The sequence below is a fragment of the Lynx canadensis genome, chromosome B3, assembly GCF_007474595.2.
Source record: "Lynx canadensis isolate LIC74 chromosome B3, mLynCan4.pri.v2, whole genome shotgun sequence".
NCBI classification, from domain to species: domain Eukaryota; kingdom Metazoa; phylum Chordata; class Mammalia; order Carnivora; family Felidae; genus Lynx; species Lynx canadensis.
In genome coordinates, this window is record NC_044308.2 from 5478366 (window position 1) to 5500269 (window position 21904).

General features: G+C 58.2%; 1 protein-coding gene across 1 annotated transcript; it reads right to left on the reverse strand.

Moving 5' to 3' along the window:
• Nucleotides 1-2: 2 nt before the first annotated feature.
• ZNF710 (zinc finger protein 710) lies at nt 3-12488 on the reverse strand. Its single transcript, XM_030317368.2, is given in 12 exon segments — nt 3-2688; nt 6244-6421; nt 6894-7085; nt 10611-10726; nt 10729-11049; nt 11052-11134; nt 11136-11403; nt 11406-11771; nt 11774-11842; nt 11845-11922; nt 11925-11979; nt 11981-12488. Coding segments are annotated over 12 exon segments (2181 nt in total). The 5' UTR covers nt 12269-12488; the 3' UTR covers nt 3-2521.
• Nucleotides 12489-21904: the final 9416 nt, after the last annotated feature.

Consider the following 21904-nt stretch of genomic DNA (forward strand, 5'->3'; position numbering starts at 1 on the left):
GCTAAAGAATATTCATTTATTTATAATTATTGCTAAGTAAACTTCTCTCTTAAACGGAACATAAAAACAGTAGGGCTTTGCACAAGTGGAATTTCTAAACAGTTGGTTCGTATACACGTCAAAATAAGTTAGAATGGAATTCGTCCAGGAGTTTCCAAGTCACCCAAGAGGCCGCACGCCTCTCTTGAGAGGTTGGGGAGGGGTGAGGACAGGAGCCTTGCCGAGACCACCCCCCAGCTCAAATTGTTTAAGTTGTGCTGTTTCCTTCTCTTAGCTTTGCCTGGGTCCAAGGCACAGGGCAGGGGGCGTTCAAGTATTGAACCTCGCAGAGGGCCGAGCTGATGGCAGGGCTGGGGGAGGAAAGGAGAGCCCCGCCCTGGGGGCCAGACCGTCTCCCTTGGGTTTCCAAGACCAAGGCCACTGCGCTGGCAGGAAAGAGGAGGAGGAGGAGGAGGAGGTACAGGGTTCTTTTGGTACCAGGGGAGAAAGACATTGTGGGAAGAGGTAGTTTGCAGGGGGTGATGCTTCTGCTCAGCAGGAGAAAATGTCTTCTACAGTGACGGGGTCACTGCCACCTGAGGGTCATCATGGCGGGCACCTGGGGGGCTCGGGGGGGCCTCGGGGTTCTGGAGGGGAAAAGGCTCCTTTGAGCCCCCAGTCCTCTCGTTTGTTGCCCCTTAGCATGAGCTTAAGCAGAGAGGAAGGGGCACCTGGCTGCCTGATCCCGAGGCCACCTTGTCCTCCCCTCAGTCCTGATCACAGCCACCCTGAAGCCTGGCTTGGTCCTTCACTAAGGGTACAGCTTTGGGGGTAGTCAGTTGCATTTCAAACTGGTCCCCCCCCCCACCCTGGCTGTTCCCCCTCCTTTCCTGGTTTCCGGGCCGAAGTTGGTGGCTTCACCTCCTTCGTGCCTTTGGGGACAGCCCTGCCTGCCCCTCTCCACTGAGGCCTCAGGAGGCGAGTGGGCAGGAGTCCGGGTGCCCTAGCATTCCTGAATGTACTATTTCATGCCCTGGGCCTGTCTTCGGTTCCCAGGGCAGGAGCTGGCGCGGGGACAGAGGCGATGAGTAGGCAGGCAAGGGAGGGAGCTGTCGGCTGAGCAGAATCGAGCAGCCTTGGCCACTGAGGTGGGTGGTGCAGAGCGAGTCACTGGCTGGAGAGGCCGGGCAGGGCGGAGGGCCTGCCCAGCTCTGCGTCCTGCCTCTCGCCAGGGCCCGAGGCTCCCTGCCAGCCCCCCTCCGCGCCGGAGTCCTGCCTGGCGGGCCACCGGAGCTTGGGGAGGCGTGAAGCGCTCACGGCACACAAGGGAGCTTCCATTAGGAAAAAGAAAATGATCTCCAGCATAAAGAATAGGTGACAGAGTTGGAAAGGAAAAAAAATAATAAATTACCTTCAAAATACCCCTTTTGCTCAAAAACTTTTTTTTCTCTATGGTCTTCATTTTCTTTTTAACTATGTTGTTCTTTCTGGGAACCTGTTGAGTCTTGGCTGTCCCCACCCTCAAAATGGATACTTGTTAATAATAAAATACTCCAGCCACCCCCCAGGTGGTCCTTGGCCTCCTCTGGGGACAGCCCCTCTCAGTCCCCGTGATCCCTTCGCTGTGCCCTGCCCCTCACTCGAGGGGGCCCCCATCTGTCTCAGTGTGTGCCCAGCGAAAGGCACATCCCAGCTTTGTTCACATCGGGGGACCCTGGTGCGGGGACCAGTTCAGCACAGAACCGGATGACATTTGTTGAAATCCACTTTAGGGACACCCACTTTTAAACGGCTGGAGGGGGGCCTTCTGGGGGTTGGCTGGAGCGGGCATTCGCCGGGGGCTGGGCTACACCCTGCTTTCCTAAGGCCAGGACCGGGGCGGCATGCATGCCTGGCTGGAGGAGAGCGCGGGAGGCACCAGGAGGTAGAAGGCAGAGGCCCTGCCTGGCTGTTTATGGACAAGGTGGGGAAGGGGGGCTCTGGGGCCTGGGCTTTTGGCGGCCCAGGGGCTGAGGGATCGGGGGGGGGGGGCAGTGCTGACCAGCACAGGAGCTCAAACATCCCTAGAGGCAGGAGTTGGTCCAGAGGAGAAACAAGGCAAGACTCACGTTCTCTCTTCCTCCGGTGCCGGGACCCCGGGAGGAGCCGCCAGGAAGCGCATCAAACCCCTCCCCACTGGCTGCCCCAGCTCGGCTGGGCCCCCGGAGAGACCCACGGACCCGTGCCCCTGTGACCTATCCCCCAACGGCCCCGATCAGCATTCCTCCCACCCTCCCACAGCAGCAGGCCAAGGAGACCCAGAGCTGGGCCTCCTGTGCTCTCCTTCCTCCCCCAGATGCCTGGGGCCTGGGCCTGTTCACAGCTGAGGCCAGTAGTACAGTCTCCATTTGGTCTACGGGTCCCGAAGTGGTGCAAACGACTCCGTGGGAGGGGAGGGCTCGGGACAGCGGGGCAGTAGCTTTCTCAGCCGAGGTGCGCCCGCGGCACGTGGGTCTCCCCCCGCGTCCCAAGCCCTCCTCGCCCTGTGGGCGCCCGGCTTGTGCTATAGCACGTTGTAGTAGGCCATCTCCTTCATGGCCTGCTCGGTGAGGACACTGGCCTCGGTGCTGCTGTGCACGCCAGCGTACGTATAGGCGTTCTCGAAGTCTTCCGTCTCCTGCTGGCTGTCAAGCTCCGAGGGGTCCGTGCCCGTCAGCTCCATCATGGGGTCTGCAAGAGAGGCGCCGTGAGGCCCGGATGCCGCCTCGTGGGAAGAGCCAGGCCCTTCTACACGGAGGCAGAGGACCTTCCTACGGGATTTCCTAGTCCTTGCTTCCAGAGGATTCTCAGCTGCCTCCCTTCCTGCGCGGAGAGGCCCCCAGGCTCCCTGTGGCTTCTCACCTGGGTCACCAGACCTGAGCCCTAAGGTTGTGTGGGTGGGTGCAGGCTGGCCTTGAGCTTTTCTTTGTCACGCCTCTCTTGCCTCTCCTAGGGGTCCTCTGCAGGCTCTCTTGGCCACATGCAAGCCTGCTGCTCTCTGTCATGTTTCTGCAACACCACTCGCTTAGCACGAACTGCACGCGTGGTACTTCTCACGAATACTCCAGCAACCCCGTGTAGGAGGTCAAAAGGAAGTTCAGAGAGGTTAATCAACTTGCCAAAGGGCACCCAGCAAAAGCACTGTTGTTTTAATTTTGCTTCTTTATTTTTGAGTGAGTGAGAGAGACAGAGTGCGAGCGGGGGAGGGGCAGAGACAGAGGGAGACGCAGAATCCGAAGCAGGCTCCAGGCTCCAAGCTGTCGGCACAGAGCCCGACGCGGGGCTCGAACTCACAAACCGTGAGATCATGACCTGAGCCGGAGTCAGACGCTTCACCGACTGAGCCATCCAGGTGCCCCGAAAGCACTGTTGTTTTGATCCACTGTTCTGCTCTGCCTCAAGTGGCAGGAGGGGGGCGCCTGGGTACCCCAGGTACAACAATCAAAAATGTCTCCAGACTCAGCCAAACGTCGGCAGATCACCCCCAGTGGAGAACCAATGGTGTGAGGGTAACCTCACCCCTTACCGACGAGCGGTTCAGGAATGAATTCAGGCCAGTGAATCACGAGGAAAGGCCTGTGTGTGAAATCTCTGAAGTCACCCAATTCTCACTGGTTTCCTAGAGCAAAAGGGAAGAGGCTCTTACTCTCCCCACTGGTTGTGCACAAGGAAGCACACTGCCCTGATGACTGTTGGCAGCCATCTTGTGACCATGAGGAAAATCACAGCTAATGCCTCAAACAGACGGAGGGAGCCTCCCCGCCCCGTGTCATTATTATGGGGCCGAATCAGCCAGCTCTGAAGAAGGCCAGCCTGAGTGTGCGTGTGTGTGCGTGCACCCAGAGCATCCGACACACAAGCCTGAGCTTCTCAGATCAAGGTTATACGCGAGAGGCAGGCTGGCTTGGGTCCCAGCCATTCCAGTGTCAATCACCTTACTCCCTGGTGCAGCCAGCAAGAGAGCCGTCCTGCACGTTCCTGGTGACTGACCTCACGGGACAGAGCCTGTGCCTTCACCACCCCCTGGGGTCAAGGTGTGCAGAGACCTGTTTCCAACGGGAAGAGTTCTTCTCCGCTCCCTCCCGGTAGGTTAGATGCATGGCAGGTCTGCGGGGCGCAGGGGCTCTCAAACTCTACCGCACAGAGAATTATCTCAAGTGCTTTAAAGTGCTGGCGCACCTGGGTGCTCAGTCGATTGAGCGTCTGACTTCGGCTCAGGTCATGATCTCACGTTGGTCAGTTCGAGCCCCGCGTCGGGCTCTGTGCGGACATCTCAGAGCCCGGAGCCTCCTTCAGATTCTGTGTCTCCCTCTGCCTCTCTGCCTCTCCCCTGCTTGTGCTCTCTCTCTCTCTCTCTCATAAATAAATAAACATTAAAAAAAAACCAGCCTATAAAGTGCCTTAAAGTGCCGATCCTAGGCCGTATGCCAGATCAATTACATCTGAATCTCTGGGGTTGCGACTCCGGCATCAGCATTTAAAAAATTCCCCGGGTGCTTCTAATGTGCAGCCAAGTTTGAGTGCCAGTCCTTTTAGAGTCTAGATCGAAGGTTCTCCAAGGGAGGTCCCTGATCAGCAGCCTCGGTATCCCCTGAGAACTTGCTGGAAATGCAAATTCTGCAGCATGACCCAGACGTACAGATGCAGACACGCTGGGGGTGGAGCCCAGCCAGGTGTTTTAACAAGCTTCCAAGCGTTTCCAGTGAATACTAATGTCTGAAACCACCACCCTAGCTCCCTGCTTCTGAAACCCCACTGTGCAAACAAACCGCCCTGAGATCTTTTTGGAAATGCAGATTCTGACTCAGCAGATCTGGGGTAGGGCTGAGTCTGCGGTTCTAGCGGGATCCCAGGTGATTCCCGCCCATATTGTTGGTTCTCGTGCCACACTTTGCGTAGGAAGGGGCTACAGAGGGCACCGGTCTGCAGCCAACAGGGTTTCATCCTTGCCCCCAAGAACAAAACTGAGGACGCCTGTTTCTGCCAGAAAACCCAGGCCACTCCCTGGTTAGCTGCTGCAAAACCGAATCGGGATTATTGCAGGCACCCCCCAGCATCTGACGGACTGCTCGTGAGTTAAGTCCGGGCAAGTCAACTCACCCCTTCTTGTCCAGGCATGTTCCCGGCTACCTTGTCTCAGAAGGTGCACCAGAGGGTCAGATAGCTCCTGACTGTACAAGGAACCTCCCTGAAGCGCCATCATCTCTTGCTTCCGGTAGAATGTCTAAAGTGCCTCCTCCCCTCAGTAAGGCCCGAGAGACTAATGTTTTCCACTACTGACAAGTGTTGAGGGGAAGGCTATCACTAACCTTACGGATGTGACAACAAAGAGCCTATGAAACCTCCACCCAGCGCAGGGGTGAGGCCCCTTACCTGAGTACGTGGGCTACGTTCTCTTGGCAAGCACTACAGGAGTGTGATGGATCGCATTACACGCTTTGCCTTGGCTGCTGGGATGCTCAGAGCTCCCCAGGGAAGTCCAATGACCCTCCCGTGGGACATCTGGAATTGTGACCTCACTTGGCTTCCCTCATCTTTCCAGCGGCTATTTTCCCTTTTGTTAATTTCTTCCCCTTCCATTTATTTTAAATGTCATCTTCTAGTCGTCAACGTAAAAGTGTCTGTCACCTCCTGTGTGTTGTGATCTTGCATGAGTTACCTAACTGCTCTGTCCTCCAGTCCCTGCATCTCAAAAATGGGGATAATAACAGAGCCAACCTCACCGTGAGGACCATGTGAGTTAATAAAGGCCTGGCACACAGTTAGCACTCGATCAATATTACTTATTATTTTGGGGGCGCCTGGGTGACTCAGTCGGTTAAGCGTCCGACTTCGGCTCAGGTCACGATCTCACGGTTCGTGGGTTCGAGCCCCGCGTCGGGCTCTGTGCTGACAGCTAGCTCAGAGCCTGGAGGCTGTCTTTGGATTCTGTGTCTCCCTCTCTCTCTCTCTGTCCCTCCCATGCTTTCTCTTCTCTCTCTCAAAAATAAATTAAACATAAAAAAAAAAAAGGTTATTTATTTGTATTTATTATTGTTTATGTGGGCCCACTTAAGTCCTCTGAAGAATACATAAACATCCCATCGTTATCACCGTGACCCTTCCAGGGTGCCTCCTCCCCAGACCTGAGCGCATCCCAGTGAGGTCTCCGGCCTGGCCGGCCTCCCCACGCCCCTAACCGGCCAGGAGGCTCCTGAGTGTGCCGTGACAGCGCCGCTCCCGCTCCGTCCGCTGCGCGTGGCCCACCCACCTTGGCTGTCCAGCCGATGTCCATGACACCATGCTTGACCTTCATGTGCCGGCTCAGGTTGCCCTTGAGGTTAAACTTGCTGGAGCAGTAGGGGCACTTGAAGGGCTTGCTGCCCGCGTGCAGGTGCATGTGGCCCAGCAGGTTGTACATGCGGTTGAAGGACTTCCCACACACCTGGAACACACCGACCCTGAGCCCTCGGGGAGCCCGCCGTCCCCGAACCCCCTGCCCGCTCCCGCCTCCCCGGCGCAGCCGGAGTCCCCATCGCTATGCACGGCACTCACTCTGTGACCCCAGGGGCCTGTGAGACAGAGTGGAAGCCGCTCCTTGCTGGTCACTGTACCACCCTCCCTGAGCTGGGGTTACCAGAAGCCCAGGGCCCGGCTCTCCGACCACACAAGTCCCACGCCTGGGCTCTTTCCCTGGGGCTGTGCGGGGACCTTCACCCTCTCCCCAGCTTTGAAAAAAATACAACCGCAGCAGCTTGTATTCAGCCAGGCTCTGAACCCTGGCATTTTCACCCCAAGCTGGGCTCCCCTGCTCGTGCTGGCCAGGCCAGCTCTGAGTGGGTCTCAGCTGCGGCCGTCGTGCTGACTCTGGGCCGCCCGTGGGGACATCCCGCCTTGGGGCCCCGACAGCCTGGTACCTTGCATTTGAATGGCTTCACAGGCGAGTGTACAATCATGTGCGTCTTGAGGGTCTGCTTCTGCACGAAGGTCTTGAAGCAGATGTGGCACTGGTAGGGCCGGACGCTGGTATGGATCAGCATGTGTCGCTTCATGTTTGCCTGCAGGGTGAACTCCCGGCCGCACACCTCGCACTTGAACTCCTTCACGCCCTGGCGGGGGGTGGGGAGGAAGGGGTGATGGTCAGGGCCACACGACGGGCACAGCCTCTGGAAGTGTGTGTGTGTGTGTGTGTGGACCATAGTATCTGAGTGAAATGACTTCCTGGGGGTGTTCTGAACAGGGACCATGTGTTTAAAGTGGGGGATCATTCGTTCATTTCATTCATCATTCATTCATTCATTCATTCATTCATCCAGCAACTATTCCCTGGGCACCTGCTACCAGCCAGCATCACACACGCCAGGCACCAGGGACCTGTGGCCAAGAAGGCAGCCGTAGCCTGGTGGACTGTCCTCAGGTCAAGAGCCTGTGTACGCGTCTTCCCCCTCAGTCCCATCCTTCAGGGGTCTTTCTGGTTCACGGACCCCTTTGAGAATATGATTAAAAGCATGGACGCTCCAGGAAAAATGACACTCGAATCTGAGTACAAGAGTTCCCAAACCTCTGGAGCCCATCCACTTGACCCCAAGAGAGTTCTGCAAGCTTCCCTGGTGATAAGAACCACCTGAAGTTCTCGTTACCCATACAGCCTCTCAGGAGATTCCTCCCTGGAGATCCCGATCCAGTGGGCCCAGGAATTTTTAGTCTCAGCAGGTCCCCCAAGTGACTCCCATCACTGAAGGAGTTTGGGACGCTCGGCCCCAGGAGACAAAAATTCCAGGGGAGAACCCTCTGGTTTGACTGTCAACATGGTCTTCCGTGGTCTGGACATAACCCCCAGTGCAGGACAGGGTGCTGTGGTCACAGGGGGTCTGATGTATTGTCCGGGAGGAAAGGACAAAAGTTGGGGGCTCATCTCTTTGCTGAGTCAGTAACTTGGAAGATCCCCAGTAGGACACGCACACGTCTGTGGTCACAGCTGCTGTCCCAAGTGCTTAACTGGGACAAAGTTTCGTATCATAATGTAACGGTGCCTGTGTCTCTTTCTTTTGGCAGATGGGGACACGTCATATCGCGGGTATGCTTGCTGGACACGCTGAAGAGGTGTCTGACCACCAGGGGGCCCTGCCCCGGGCCGCCTCCCGCCCAAGGGCATGTGGCACACGTTGTGCAAATTCACGCCCATGACAGAGCTACGTGCGATTTTCTTAGCCTTTGATTCTTGTTTTCAGTTTTGCTTCACAGTATTATTTCTCTTTGGACGCTCTGCAGACTTGTGGGGTTTTCGGTAGAGGAGAAAGACGGTACGAACGGGGCACGAGCGCGTATCACTCTCACCCTCACCCCTGCTCTGCTTTTAAGGCTGAGCTCAGACCCAGCTTCAGAGTCCTTCTTAACACGACACTTCCGCAGCTCTACCAGCTGACTGGGGGGGGAACAGCTGCCTAAACCTACAAGTCATCTCTCTCTGCGCCGGTAGAAAACGTTCCCGGGGCAGGGAAGGCCTGACAGGCCCTCACTCCCACTCACTGCCGTGTGCACAGGAGAGGCGAGGACGCAGGCTGGCCCTGGAGTGTGCCTAAGGCTGCCACGAGGGAAGGTGGGAGCTGTGCGCACACTCGGCGCCAAAGCGTGAAGCTGGTCGGATCTGGGGTAGAAACGATGGGGCAGCCTGAGTGCCAGAAGGGGCTGGGGGACCCGAGAGGCCTCGTTCCGTCTGCCTGGACAGAAGGACCTCTGGGAGGGGGGGCAGTGGCTGAAGGGACGGGAAGGGCGGCAGGGGACAATGGGTCAAAGTTACGTCTAAGGGACGTAGTGGAGCAGGACGGTGTGTTCCATCTTCTAGCCCCACAAACCGCTCTGCCTCGTTTGGCCACACTGGACTTCTCCGTAACAAGTATTTCCCCTTACGTCTGCTCTCTTTTCAAACGAAATGTATTTTGGGGCACCTGGGTGGCTCCGTCGGTTAAGCGTCTGACTCTTGGTTTCAGCTCAGGTTATGATCTCACGGTTTCACGGGTTTGGGTCCCGCTCAGGGGGGCCACGTAGGGCGGCTCAAAGCCACACTCTGGGGGCCAAGCCTCCGGCTCAGGAAGCACGATGCTAGGTTCTGGGGCCAGGTCTGGGAAGGGTGGGGGTGGTCTCAGCTCTGGCTGAGAGTGGAGCCTGCTTGGGATTCTGTCTCACTTGCTCTCTGCCCCTCCCCCACTCACGCTGTCTCTGTTGCTCTCAAATAAATAAACTAAGAAAGAAAGAAAGAAGAAAGAAAGAAAGAAAGAAAGAAAGAAAGAAAGAAGAGAAGAGAGAAAGATAATTAAACTTTTCCTAAAGGGAAGGCACAGGTTTTGATACACTTTTGTAATTACAAGGAGAAAGGAAACCCTCTGTATTTCTGTCATGACCGTTGCCTTGGGGCCTCCTGGCCTCGACCCTCCGGTCTAAAATAGGAAGGAAGGGCAGGCTGCTTCAGTGATTCTCCAACTGTGTTCCCCGGGGCCTGCAGGGGTTCCTCAAACGTTGCATTCAAAAATTTTTATTTTACTTATTTTTTAAAAACGTTTATTTATCTTAATTTTTTTAACGTCTATTGATTTTTGAGAGAGGGAGCAGGTGAGAGTGGGGGAGGGGCGGAGAGAGGGAGGCAGAGGCTCTGAAGCAGGCTCCAGGCTGTGGGCACAGGGTACCCCCGGGGGGGGGGGGGGTTCCACAAACCCGGGGATCATGACCTGAGCTAAAATCAAGAGGTGGATGCTTAACCGACTGAGCCACTCAGGCGCTCCCAAAAATGTTTATTTTTGAGAGCAAGAGCGAGAGCGAGAGCGAGAGCGAGAGAGAGAGCGCGCGCGAGCATTAGCAGGGGAGGGGCAGAGAGAGAGGGACAGAGGCTCTGAAGCGGGCTCCACGCTGACGGCAGAGAGCCCAATTCTGGGCTCCAACCCTGAACCACGAGACCAGCCCCGAGCCAAGGCTGGCTGCTCAGCGGACTGAGCCACCCAGGTCCCCTCACTCAAAACTTTACAAAGTAAGTTTTGCTATTAAAAAACCCCCGAATTTCAATTGTATTTTTCTAATACTCATCCCAATAAACACGTAACTACAAACATAAGAAAAGTTCACCTGCGTACCATCTATATTAGCACCTAGATGATCTCAAGCACGATTTTGTAAGCACCGGGTGGAAGACCTACAGGAGGGACCTCAGATCTGGGGCAGGGCCCTTGGGAGGGGCCCTGGGGGGGTGAGGGGACCTGGGAAGAGAGGGGGGGCCCTCCGAGGGAGGGGATGGGTCCTGGAGGGTAAGGGGGTAGGCGCCCTGGGGTGAGAGGGGCGGGGCCCTGGGAGGGTGGAGGAGGGACCCTAGGGGGAGAGGGGGAGGCGCCCTGGAGGAGAGGGGCGGGGCCCTGGGAGGGTGGGGGAGGGTCCCTGGAGGGTAAGGGGGGAGGCGCCCTGCGGGGGAGAGGGGCGGGGCCCTGGAGGGTGGGGGAGGGTCGTGGAAGGTAAGGGGGGAGGCGCCCTGCGGGGGAGAGGGCGGGGCCCTAGGGGGTAAGGGAGGAGGCGCCCTGGGGGAGAGGGGCGGGCCCGGGCGGCGAGGGGGCGGGGCCCCGGGGGGGAGGCGCCAGGCGGGCCGGCCCTACCTTGTGGGTGAGGGAGTGCTGCTTGAGGTGGTGGATCTGGCTGAACTCCATGCCGCACTCCGTGCACACGAAGGGCCGCACGTTCTGGTGCTTGAGCATGTGGTTCTGCAGCTGCTGCGGTAGTGGAAGGACTTGTCGCACTCGAGGCACTGGTAGAGGGTGGGGCCCTGGTGGGAGGCCAGGTGGCGCTTGAGCTGGGTCAGGGTGGAGAAGTCCAGGCCGCACTCGACGCAGACGTGGCAGCGGCCGCTCTCGTGCTTCACTTCGTGGGCCTTGAGCTCGCTGGGGTAGGCGAAGCCGCGGCCGCAGAAGTGGCAGCTGTACGGCTTGACCTCGGAGTGCAGCAGCATGTGGCGCTTGAGGTGGCTGGTCTGCGTGAAGGCCTTCTGGCACACCTGGCACTTGTGGGGCCGGGTGCCCTGGTGCGTCAGCAGGTGCGCTGCAGGTGGCTGGGCTGCTTGAAGAGCTTGCTGCAGTGCGGGCACGAGTGCGGCTTGATGCCGTTGTGCCCCAGGAGTGCGTCACCAGTTGTACTTGGACGTGTAGGACTTCTCGCACATGCGGCACTGCCAGCGCTTCTGGCGGTCACCCGCCTCCACCAGATAGGAGTCGTCGATCTGCACGTTGATGTCCAGCCGGTCCAGCTGGGCCTTCTTGTGGCGCTCCACCGTCGAGCCCGCCGAGTCGGCCTCGAACTCGCCCGCCTCCTGCCACACGAAGCCCTGCTCCGGCTTCACGGGCTCCGGGGATTCCATGGTGGGGGCCTCGGGGTCGCTCAGGGGGGCCAGGTGGGCGGCTCGAAGCCACACTCCACGGGCAGGGCCTCCGGCCCCGGCAGCGCCATGCCGGCTTCGGAGAAGCCGTCCCGGGCCGGGTCTGGGAAGTGGGGGTCGTAGGGGGCCGCGTCCAGCTCCGGCCTCGGGGCTCGGGGCAGGTGCCGCAGCGTCCGGGGCTTGCGGCTGAAGGCGCTGAGGTCGATCATCTTGACGGCGCTGCTCTGCACCAGGGGCTCGCAGCCGCCACTGGCCGCCTCGGCAGGGGCCTCCCCTGGGCCTGCATCCTTGTCGTCACCAGGCACAGACACCTCGTAGACCTCCTGCTCCTCCTCCTCCTCCACCTTCTCGAACTTGACCTTGGGCACCAGCCGCACAGGCGGCCGGTCTTCCGCCGGGTGTGCTTCTCGAAGGCCGCCTCCACCTCCCACCTCCTCTTCCGCCTCTCCTCCAGGGCCCGCCGTTGCAGGCCAGCTGGTAGATGTCGGGGCCCGGGGGCCCGGGCTCCCCAATGGCCGTCCCGGACAGCTCAGGCCCAGGTCCGGGTAGAAGGCTTCGGCGCTTATGGTGGCTCCAAAGAGCTCATTTCCGAGACCAGGCCAGCACGGCGGCCTGAGCCAAGGACAGCACCACCACGGCATCCGTCTGTGTCCCTGAGTCCATGAAGCCCTCCATCCCGTGGCGGCTGGCTAGGAGGGCATCGCTGCGGGAAGAGAAGGGAACGTTAATGCCGCCCGCACAACACGCAGACACGCATTCGGCGAGCGCTTGGCCGATCCGGGGTGTGTCTGTCCCTGACGTCTTTCTCCTCCTGCCCTGGGAACAGGACACACTTGTAATGACCGGGAGCAATGACACCCTCCGCATATCTGACCATCTCTCCATCTCCCTGTGGGATCCGGGTAAGCCCTGCCCCTTGTTGGCCTCGGTCTTCCCACCTGCCACAGGAGGGTCGAATTGCCTCGGCGGTTCTTAAAGTAGGTTCCCCACAATGTCTTTCCAAGAGCAGCTCAAAAATCGGCTTCCAAATCGCAGAAAGTAAAGTTCTATTTTAAAGTTATTTATCTTGGGAGAGAGCAAGAGAAGGGGAGGGGCAGAGAGAGAGAGAGAGAATCCCAAGCAGGCGAGGGCCTGGATCCCCTACGGTGGATATCATGACCTGAGGGTTATCAAGATTCTGACGCTTAAACTGAGCCACCCAGGGGCCCCCCCTCTATTTTACAAATCAATTTTGGAAAACCCATCTCCCTACATGTAATATACACCTCATTCCAACACATTCTGTAGCTCCGCTGGCTTTGTTGCCAAGGCAATTAATTTCGCACAGACCCTCAGACTGTACGGTGAGGTGTTAAACAGCTGTCACCATTGTAATGGCTTGACCATACGAGTGAGGTGCTTTGGTTAAAAATAAAGAAAGAAAGAAAAAATAAATAAGGAGCCGAGGTCGATCTGTCTTTCAAGCCTGATGCTCTAAGACTGTCTGTCACAACAGGTTACTGTTCTGGATTAGCGAAGTATAATACATTCAGATATCCAAATGTATGCCAATTAAAAATACAGCTCTTGGGGTGCCTGGGTGGCTCCGTCGGTTAAGCGTTGGACTTGGGGTTGAATCTCGCGGTTCAGGGGTTTGAGCCCCAAATGGGGTTCTGTGCTGACAGCCCAGAGCCTGGAGCCAGTTTCAGATGCTGTGTCTCCCTCCCTCTCTGCTCCCCCCACTCGCCCTCTGTCTCAAAAATAAATAGACATTAAAAAAAAAATTTTTTTTTAAATACAGCTTTTATCTGATTTGTACAACTGGAACCTCATGTGAGATCTGATTTGAAGGAAGGGCCTCGTGATGGCTAACATGTTTGAGAGAAGGTCTGAGGAGCCAGCTCCCAGGTTCCCAGGCACGCTCTCTCTGACCTACCAGGTTCTTTCACAGAAGCCAAGGCACCACCTGCTCGGTCCAGACCCCGGGTGCACTGGCCTTCCTAGGGGCGGAGTAGCCGGCCTTGCCCAGGGTTCTCGCACCCGCACCCGTGCTGAGCACCCAGCCCCTCCCGCGGGCCTCCCAGGCTTTCCTCAAATTCCACCTGTTCCCGGGACTTCCCGGCCCTCCCCGCCCACCCTGGCGCCCTCTCCGGGCCTCCCCGGGACCAGGATGTGTGCCCCGGATGTGGGAGGGCACGGTTAGAACGCCCACCCGCTCAGCGCCTGCTCCAGGCGAAGGGGAAAGACGTTCCTGGGGTGGCTCCCGCCTGCCTTGCCTGGTCTGGTCTCAGGGTCACGGTCAGGCGCATGGCGCGCGGGCTGCGGCCTTTCCTCAGGAAGCCGGCTCCGAGCCTGGTGTCTCCCTCCCCCCACAGGCCGGTGCAGCTTCCCCTTCCTGAAGCGGGCTAAAAATAAAATACCCCAGACAGGAATTTAGCTTCCTTGAAACAGACACTACAGATTAAACTATTAATCTTCAAGGAAGGCTCTCGTGGAAGGGGTCAGATGAACAGAACCTGACACGGGGTTCAGGGTCCACCTGGAACAGGCTGGAGGGGCTACACCTGATTCAGCCCACCCCCACTTCCCCTGCTGGAAAGAGCACGGAAATGGAGGTCAGGCAGCTCGGCCCCAAGTCCTAGCTCTGTCACTTACAAGTGACAAGAGTCACTCTGAGGAGAGTCACTTCAAAGTCACCTCTGCACCTTAGTTTCCCCATCTAAAAAATGGGAATGGAAACACCTACCCCTTGGAGGAAGGCTTGCAAGGGCCCAGGTCATAACTCGGTGAAGGGGGATTAGTTAATTATAAAGCCCTCACCAAATGTAAACAATTAACTTCGTTATTTGCCCAGACCTCTGGAAGAAGATTTTCCTGCTGGTAAGGCCACAGAGCCTAGAGATTTCTCCATTCCAGGGCCCCAAATTCTGCCAAGGTTGGGGTGTTTCTGGGACAAGAACTCATTCATTCTAGGAACTAAGAACTCATTCATTTTCTAGCACGACAAAAACTTTGCTAAATCCCTGCTATGGGTTGGGCCTTGCGCTCAGACATTCGAGGGAGGCGAGGCAGGGTCCTGCCCTCAAGGAGTCCTCAGAGGAGACCACTGTGCCCCCTAGGGCCACCCGGTGGGGCAGTATCCTTGCCTCTGCTCTCAGTGGCCAGTGTGACACAGCTCCAGGTGACAGCCTTCACGCCCCGTTGTGGGTTTGAGCGAACCACAAACGCAGCACTTTTTCTAGACTGCCCTGAAGTCAGGGCCAGCAGAGGGAGGAACCCATCCCCAGCAAGGGAGCCTATGCTAGGTTTGGAGTTCAAATTCGCATTTTGCCCTTTTCTCGCTGGGGCAGATCCCACAGTGTCCCGAGCCTCAGATTCACTTCTGTGGAGGGGACGCCGTGCCTGGCCGTGGGGTGGTAAGGACAGGTAAGGATGTCAGTGCAAATGTTCGTTCCCTCGGGGCGCCCGGGTGGCTCGGTCGCTTGAGTGTCTGACTCTTGATTTCGGCTCAGGTCGCGAACCCGGAGTCATGGGCTCGAGCCCTGTGTTGGGCTCCGTGCTGATGGCATAGAGCCTGCTTGGGATTCTCTCTCCTGCTCTCTCTGCCCCTCCCCTGCCTGCACTTGCTCACATGCTCTCTCTCAGAATAAATAAACTTAAAAAATAATTTAAAAAAAATGTTAGTTTCTCTTTGTCTTCCTCTCCTCAACCCCAAAGCTGGCACCCTCCCTTCCTGGCAACCTCAAGGGACCCGGGGAGCGGGAGCAAAGAAATCCTGACTCTGGTGGCAGAGGAGCCGTGGGGAGCCGGAGCTCAGGTCTGGTGTGGTCCCCCCCGGGGGCGGGTCACCGTACAGGTGACCATCCTGTTAGGAGTGACCTTTAAGACTGAAAGGGGCCCCTCCTAAGGATCACCCCCCCCCGACCAGGCAGGCGTCTCCTTCCTGGGGGAGCAGACAGGCGGTTTTGACTTTGGGGCTGGACTCCAGGTTTCTGTGACAGGAGCCCATGCCTGGGTGTAAAAGGGACCTGCTCAGGGGTCTGTGCCCACGCAGGGCGGGACGCAGAAGGGCCAACGAGCCACAAATGTGGGCAAAAGGGCTACAGGTCTGGCTTTGCTGAGCGCTCAGAAGGTCCCAGGTGACTCATTTAATGCGAAAAGCCACCCTATGGGGAGTGGGGGTGGGGGTCGCATGCACTCCGTTTCACAGCCCAGGAACCCTGCGCCTAAGACACATGCTTAGCGTCCTGTCGGGGCACAGCTGGGTCTGTGGGCCCTCCAGCCCGGTCCCATCCGGGTCCGGCGCGCCCAGCTCGGTTCCTTTGCCTGTGCCCCGGCAGGTGGCGTCAGGGGTGTGGGCCCGGCCGCAGCTCCCAGGTGCTGCCCGGGGGTCCTCAGGTCCCGGGGAGACAGCAGGTGCTCCTGGGCCCTGGGCAAACTGCGACTGGGAAGCCTCGGGGCTATTCCTGTCTGGCTGCTCCGGGGTCCCCTCTAGGGCGGCCAGGGGCCCCGACGGGTCTGCACCCCGACCGCACTTCCTCCTGGAGTCCGCACGAGCCCCGCGCCCGCCTGGCCAGGCGAAACCCTGCCTTCCACGTACGCGGGACAGACACTTGCCTGAGCAGAACACTACCACACTGCGCATGCGCGTGCGGGTTGCGCAGGGGCCCCGTGTGCGGAGACAGAGGCCCCGAGAAAGGAGACAGACGGAATCTGATCCCCCTGCATTTCACGTGCGTGTTCCGTCCGCCACACAGAGAAACGGGTCGTTGGGCAGGCGGGGGCTCTGCAACCCAGTGTCACTACTTTCCTCCTCCTGGGCCACCTTTTAGGTCTCCCCTCCGCACACACTGGCTCCGGCCCTTGTGTTTAGGCCCCAGCTTGAGGCTACCCAGGGCGGGAGCACCACCTGGGAGCCAGGCACCTCCCCCAACCCAGGCCCCTTGTGTCATCTGCCTGGAGCCCCCTGGTGGCGCTCCCCTCTCAGGGCAAGGCCTTTGCCCCACCACTTGTGCCGGGGCTCAGAACAAAAGCTCACCAGTGTCCAAGAGAGAGGGGAACTGGGACCTTCGCGGGCTCTCCACAGCCTGCTAGGAGGAGAGGGGCATCCATCCGGGCAGGATGGAGTTCAGCCTCCTGCCAGGGTGCCCTTGGTTCCCCAGGGTGCAGAGAAAGGACATGGCTCCAGCAGGGAACCGAAGGGGAGGGAATAGCTTAAACCCTGGAGCTGGGAGTGGGGGGAAGGGAGGCCACAGCAGAAGTGGGGAGGCGGAGGAGGTGAGAGGGGAGAGAAAGGGGGAGGGAAGAGTGAGAGAGGGAGACTTAGAGGGGGAGAGGGGAAGGGGGGTAGGGAGAGAGGGAGAGAGAGGGAAGGAGGGGAAGGGAGAGAGGGGGAGGGGGGAGGGACGAGGAAGTGGGGGGAAAGGGGAGGGAGAGGCTGTGGAGGTCAAGAAACAAAAGCAGAGGAAGGAGAGGGAAGGAGCAGTCCTATTTCCCAGGGTGCTAGCCCCCTTGGGAGGGCCCCAAGCACACCCCTGAGGCCCAGCAGCAGGCCTTCCCCAGCCAGACAGGGACCCACGCCCCCCACCCCCCAGAGCGCTGTCCTGCTGTCCCTTCACTACTGGGTACTACAATGGTCCCTATAAACATGGACACTCTTGTCAAATGCATTAATGAGGGACTTGCTGTGTGACCCGGACAAGTCACCTGACCGCACAGGGTCTCGGTTTCCTCATCTGTCAAAAGGGCACAAGTGGCTCGTTGGAACCTTGAGCACGGGTTAATCCTTGGCCTACCTGCCGTCACCCAGCATCACCGCTGCATTTCTTCTCCCCACACTGCTCTGAAAGCACCTTTCCTGTCAGGGAGTCCCTGCCCTGTGCACATTCCCTCGGAGAGCAGGAGAGGGCTGGGGCACTTGGGGTGGCCAGGGTCCCCAAAACACAGACTGGGGGCAGAGTTCGGGTGGAAGATGTGGGAGGCCTGGACTGGCTTGGGGCTGCTGGGATAGGAGCCTCTGTGAAGGAAGTGACCACCGGTATTCTCGGACTAAATTCTACCACCGGGACATCGTCTCAAAATCCAACTGCTGACATAGGAATACCCTGGGCCTTCTGCCATCCCAGCCTTGGGATGTCCCCACGCGCCCACGATCAGTTCACTTTGATGACCGACCGCCCGTGGAGGGTCTAGTAGGTGTCAGGACCTGTGCCCTGACCCGGGCCACAGAGCTCTGGGCTTCTGCTGGAGGGCGAGTTAACCCCCTGACCCTTCATGTTGGCCTTGAATCACCAGGTGGCCCAGAGGCAAAGTCTCCAGTCCTGCCATGGAACCACTCCCAGTTACAGCTACTGGGGACCCACAAGGAGCTGGGTACCAGTCTCGGTTGTAGGGATACTGTCGACAGCAAAATGAAGTTCCCGCCCGCAAGGAGCTGCCCTGGGCAGGCTCTCTGGGTTGGGGGGTGCAGCACTGGGGGTGGGGCCCTGGGGAGCCAGTTCGGGGGCCAGTAGAGAACAGAGGATGGTCTCACTCCTCCATCGGGCATTCCCACCCCATGGCATCCGGCTCCTCTTTCTGCCCCGTCACCAGCTGTACTGCTGGGGCTCTATGTGCGTCTGGGCCCTGGGTCCAGAGAGGCTGAGCCTGGCCTGTGCGCGACAGGTGGCTCTCCAGAGAGGAGAGAGGGCGGTCCCAGGTGTAAGCACTCATGGACTTCAACTTGTGGCAAAACCGCCCTCCATTTCCGCGGCCGTCTCCCTCACCGAAGACTTAAAGGTAAATCCGCTCACGTCCCCAGAAAGGAAGAGGAAGAAGCCAGAGCTGGAGTCTTGTGCAAACCTCGGGGCTCCTTGCCACAGTCTCACTTCTGCCAGCCCCGGGCCTCACTGGACTCAGCAGCGTGAGGCCCGCAACGAGGGAGCAGACGGGGGTGGGGGGGGGTGGGGGGTGGGGGTGGGGGGGTGCGGCGGCCCAGGGGGAAGTGTGTGAGTCTCCCTTTGTCTCAGCTTCCCCTTTTCTCCGTGGACAGATCTGCTGAGCCCGCCTCCAGCAGTCAGAGTGGCCGGGCCACCAACACAGTGCCACCGACCCACAAACCGCACGTACAGCGTGCCCGACCACTTCTTTTTACAGATGAGGAAAGGGAGGCCCGGGGAAGGGACTGGTCCAAGGTCACACAGTGAGAGGGCAAGGCAAAGACGGGTTGTGGCCCCAAGCCCACCCTCAGCCATGTGGCCTATGGGATAAAGTCCTCGTGCCTTAGCTGAGTGCTCGGTGCTGTCCCCAGCCAGGCTCTGCCTGACCCTCCACTAAATCTTCCCGTACCTCTGCGGTGTGCTTATGCACAAAACCTGTTTCCTACCTCAGGGCTTTTGCACAGGCTGACCCCTCTGCCAGGCCTGCCCTTCCCCTGCACTGAGTGAAAACCCCCTCATCCTTTAAGGTTCATCGCAGGCACCGCCTCCGGGGAAGCGTTCCTCAGCCTGTGGGGCAGGGCGAGGGCCTCTTCCACAGCCTGAGACCCTCAGGTTAATTTTACTGTACACTTGGCCGGGCCGCGGTGCCCCGCCGTTTGGTCAAACACCCATCTAGATGTTGCAGGGAACTAACCTGTGGGTATGATTAACATCGTACAACCAGTTTAAGCAAAGCGGACTGCCTCCCTAATGGGGGCAGGTCTCATCCGGCCAGCTGAAGCCTTACGAGAACATCGGAGGTTTCCCAGAGAAGAAGGAATTCTGCCTCAAGACGGAATCCTGGAAATCCTGCCCAAGTTTCCAGCTTGCCAGTCTGCCCTGCAGATTTCGGACTTGCCAGCCCCCACAATTGGGTGAGCCAATTCCTTAAAATAAATCCCTCTCTCTTTGTGCGTGTGTGTGTGTGTGTGTGTATATATATATATATATATATATATATATATATATATATATATCCTACTGGTTCTGTTTCTCTGGAAAAGTCTATACGATCACGCTGATTCATAACTGTATGTTTATGATCATCTCCCTACCAGACAGCCCACCCAGAGGACAGTGACGGTGGGGGAACACGGTGGGCCCAGTGGGGGAGAGTGCTGACAGAAAGACACCGGGGTAGGCAGGCCGGGAGGAAAGAGCCCACGGTCACTGAGGGCTCTGGAATGAACGAATGAAGGAATGAGTGGGACCTGGGGGAAATCCTTGTTCCACAGATGCTTTGCTCTTCTCTGCCCCTCTACCTGCCTCAACCTCAGGACAATCCTGCCTCTTCCACGGGGGGGGGCCTCCAGGCTGCACAGAGGAGGCCTTGCTCAGAGTCCCAGGGGTTCAGGCCAGCAGCTCTGAGTTATTTACCTGGGACACCCTCGCAGGCAGGACAGTTCCTCCCGCAGACCTGTGGCAGCAAGGCCTGGTCTGAAAGCCCTTCCCTGTTTGGCCTCCCACGCCTGGGGGCACCCAGACGCACCCACCTTGGGAGCCACACCTCTGCTTTACAAGCTGAGGGCGGAGGGCCTGGCTGCCCTAGAGTGGCCACTGTGTGAGGCCCCTCCTCCAGGGAGGCCACGGGGACCCCTAAATTCAAGAAAACAAGGGATGGAGCCCTGTGGCAAGAGGGACAACCTTGGGCCCACTGTATCTGTGTGACCTCTCTGCCTCAAACTCTCCCAAGGGCAAACATCCTGCTTTCACAGGGTCCAAAGGCATCGTTTGATTAAGAGTGCCGGTGCCCGGGCCTCGGGTATCTGGGAATGGGGCCCGGGGAGCTTTTTTTTTTTTAAGTTTGTTTGTTTGTTTATTTATGTATTTATTACTGTTACATTTTTCTTTTAGAGAGAGAGAGAGAGATACAGTGTGAGCTGGGGAGGGGCAGAGAGAGAGGGAGACACAGAATCTGAAACACGCCCCAGCTTCCGAGCTGTCAGCACAGAGCCCGACGCGGGGCTCGAACCCACAAACTGCGAGATCACGACCTGGGGCGAAGTCGGATGCTTAACCGACTGAGCCATCCAGGCGCCCCTATTTATCTATTTCTAATAATTGCTACACCCAACGTGGGGCTCGAACTCATGACCCAGAGATGTCGCGGGCTCTTCTGACTGAGCCAGCCAGGCACCCACCCCACCTTACTTATATGTAGAATTTAAGAAACACAACAAAGGGGGCAAAGGAAAAACAAAAGAGAGAGAGACAGAAACCAAGAAACAGACTTCACGCTAGAGAACACACTGCGGGTCACCAGAGGGGAGGGGGATGGGAGGGAGGGGGAAACAGGGGATGGGGACTAAGGGGGGCACTTGTGATGGGCGCGGGTGACGTATGGAGGTGTTGAATCACTGTATCGTGCACCTGAAACTAACGTAACACTGTATGTTAACTGTACTGGAATTAAAACAAAGAGTACTCTACCTTCCTGAAGCTGTGACACACCATCCCACGTGGGCTCCTTCCTCCCCCTCCCCTGTGGGCAGCTGCCTCGCTCCCAGCCTGGGCCACCCCACACAGGCAGTTCACGCAGGAGCTGGACCCACACCTTGGCCTGCTCCTCCCGTGCCCAGATGGACTTAGGCGAAACGGGTTCCTCTTCTGGAAACAGGGCTAGGCACCAAGCCTCACAGCCTCACCCTCAGGAGCAGACGTACAAGGAACTCACGAAGACATGCCGTTAGATGGAGTCAGGCCAGGACACGAGGGGGCAGAGATCCTGAGCAAGACTGGGGTACGGTGAGTGGGGGCTGGGGAGGAGAAGGAGGCTCCCCTCCAGAGGAGCGAGGCCCTGGTCAGAGATGGACTGAGGCACCTTCGGGAGGGCCCGGGGAGCCCTGGTCGCTGGATGGGGCCAGCCCTGCTTCTAGCCTGGGGAATCCCTGCCGACAGTCAACCCTTTGTCCTGAGGGAAGGCAGGTGGGTCTCTGATCCTTATAGAAATGAGCCTAAATACTAACCGGGCATCCGATGCACAAATTATGGGGGCAAATGCCAGGCCGCCTGCAGAGCTGCCCACAGGACACAGGGAGGCTTCCCCTTGATGCCAGTATGGGAATGATATGGTGTCTTTGACCTGAAGTCACCAGGCCCCAGAAGCCGTGGGCCTTGCGTCCTCCTGGCTGACACCCTCCGGCTCCCTGGCCAGATGCGTCTGTTTCTTTACCACAAAGCAGGAAAGATGGGTTCTCCCACAGCAGAACAGTGGTTCTGCTGATGGCCCTTGGCCTCGGCCACTTGGGCTGTGTACCCTCAATGCTGGCTTTGGAATCTTCATTGGCAAGGCTGGAAGGAACTTTGTGGACCCTCTTGTCCAATGCCATCGTTTAGAGATGTGGGAACTGGGGCCCCAAGCCCCGCCCCACAACGGACCCTGATTCCTGATACGTTTCTGTCCCACCACATCAAACATGGTGGCCACTCGTGCTCAGGCTCCCCGCCAGGGCGTCTGCCTTCCATTGTCTGGTGGCAGTGAGGGTGGGCACGGTGGGACTGGGCAGCAAGGGATTCCCACCATTCAACCAGCCTGCAGGAAGCGTCCTGAGCTCTCAAGAGTTCGGCCTCACAGCCGCCTCTTGAC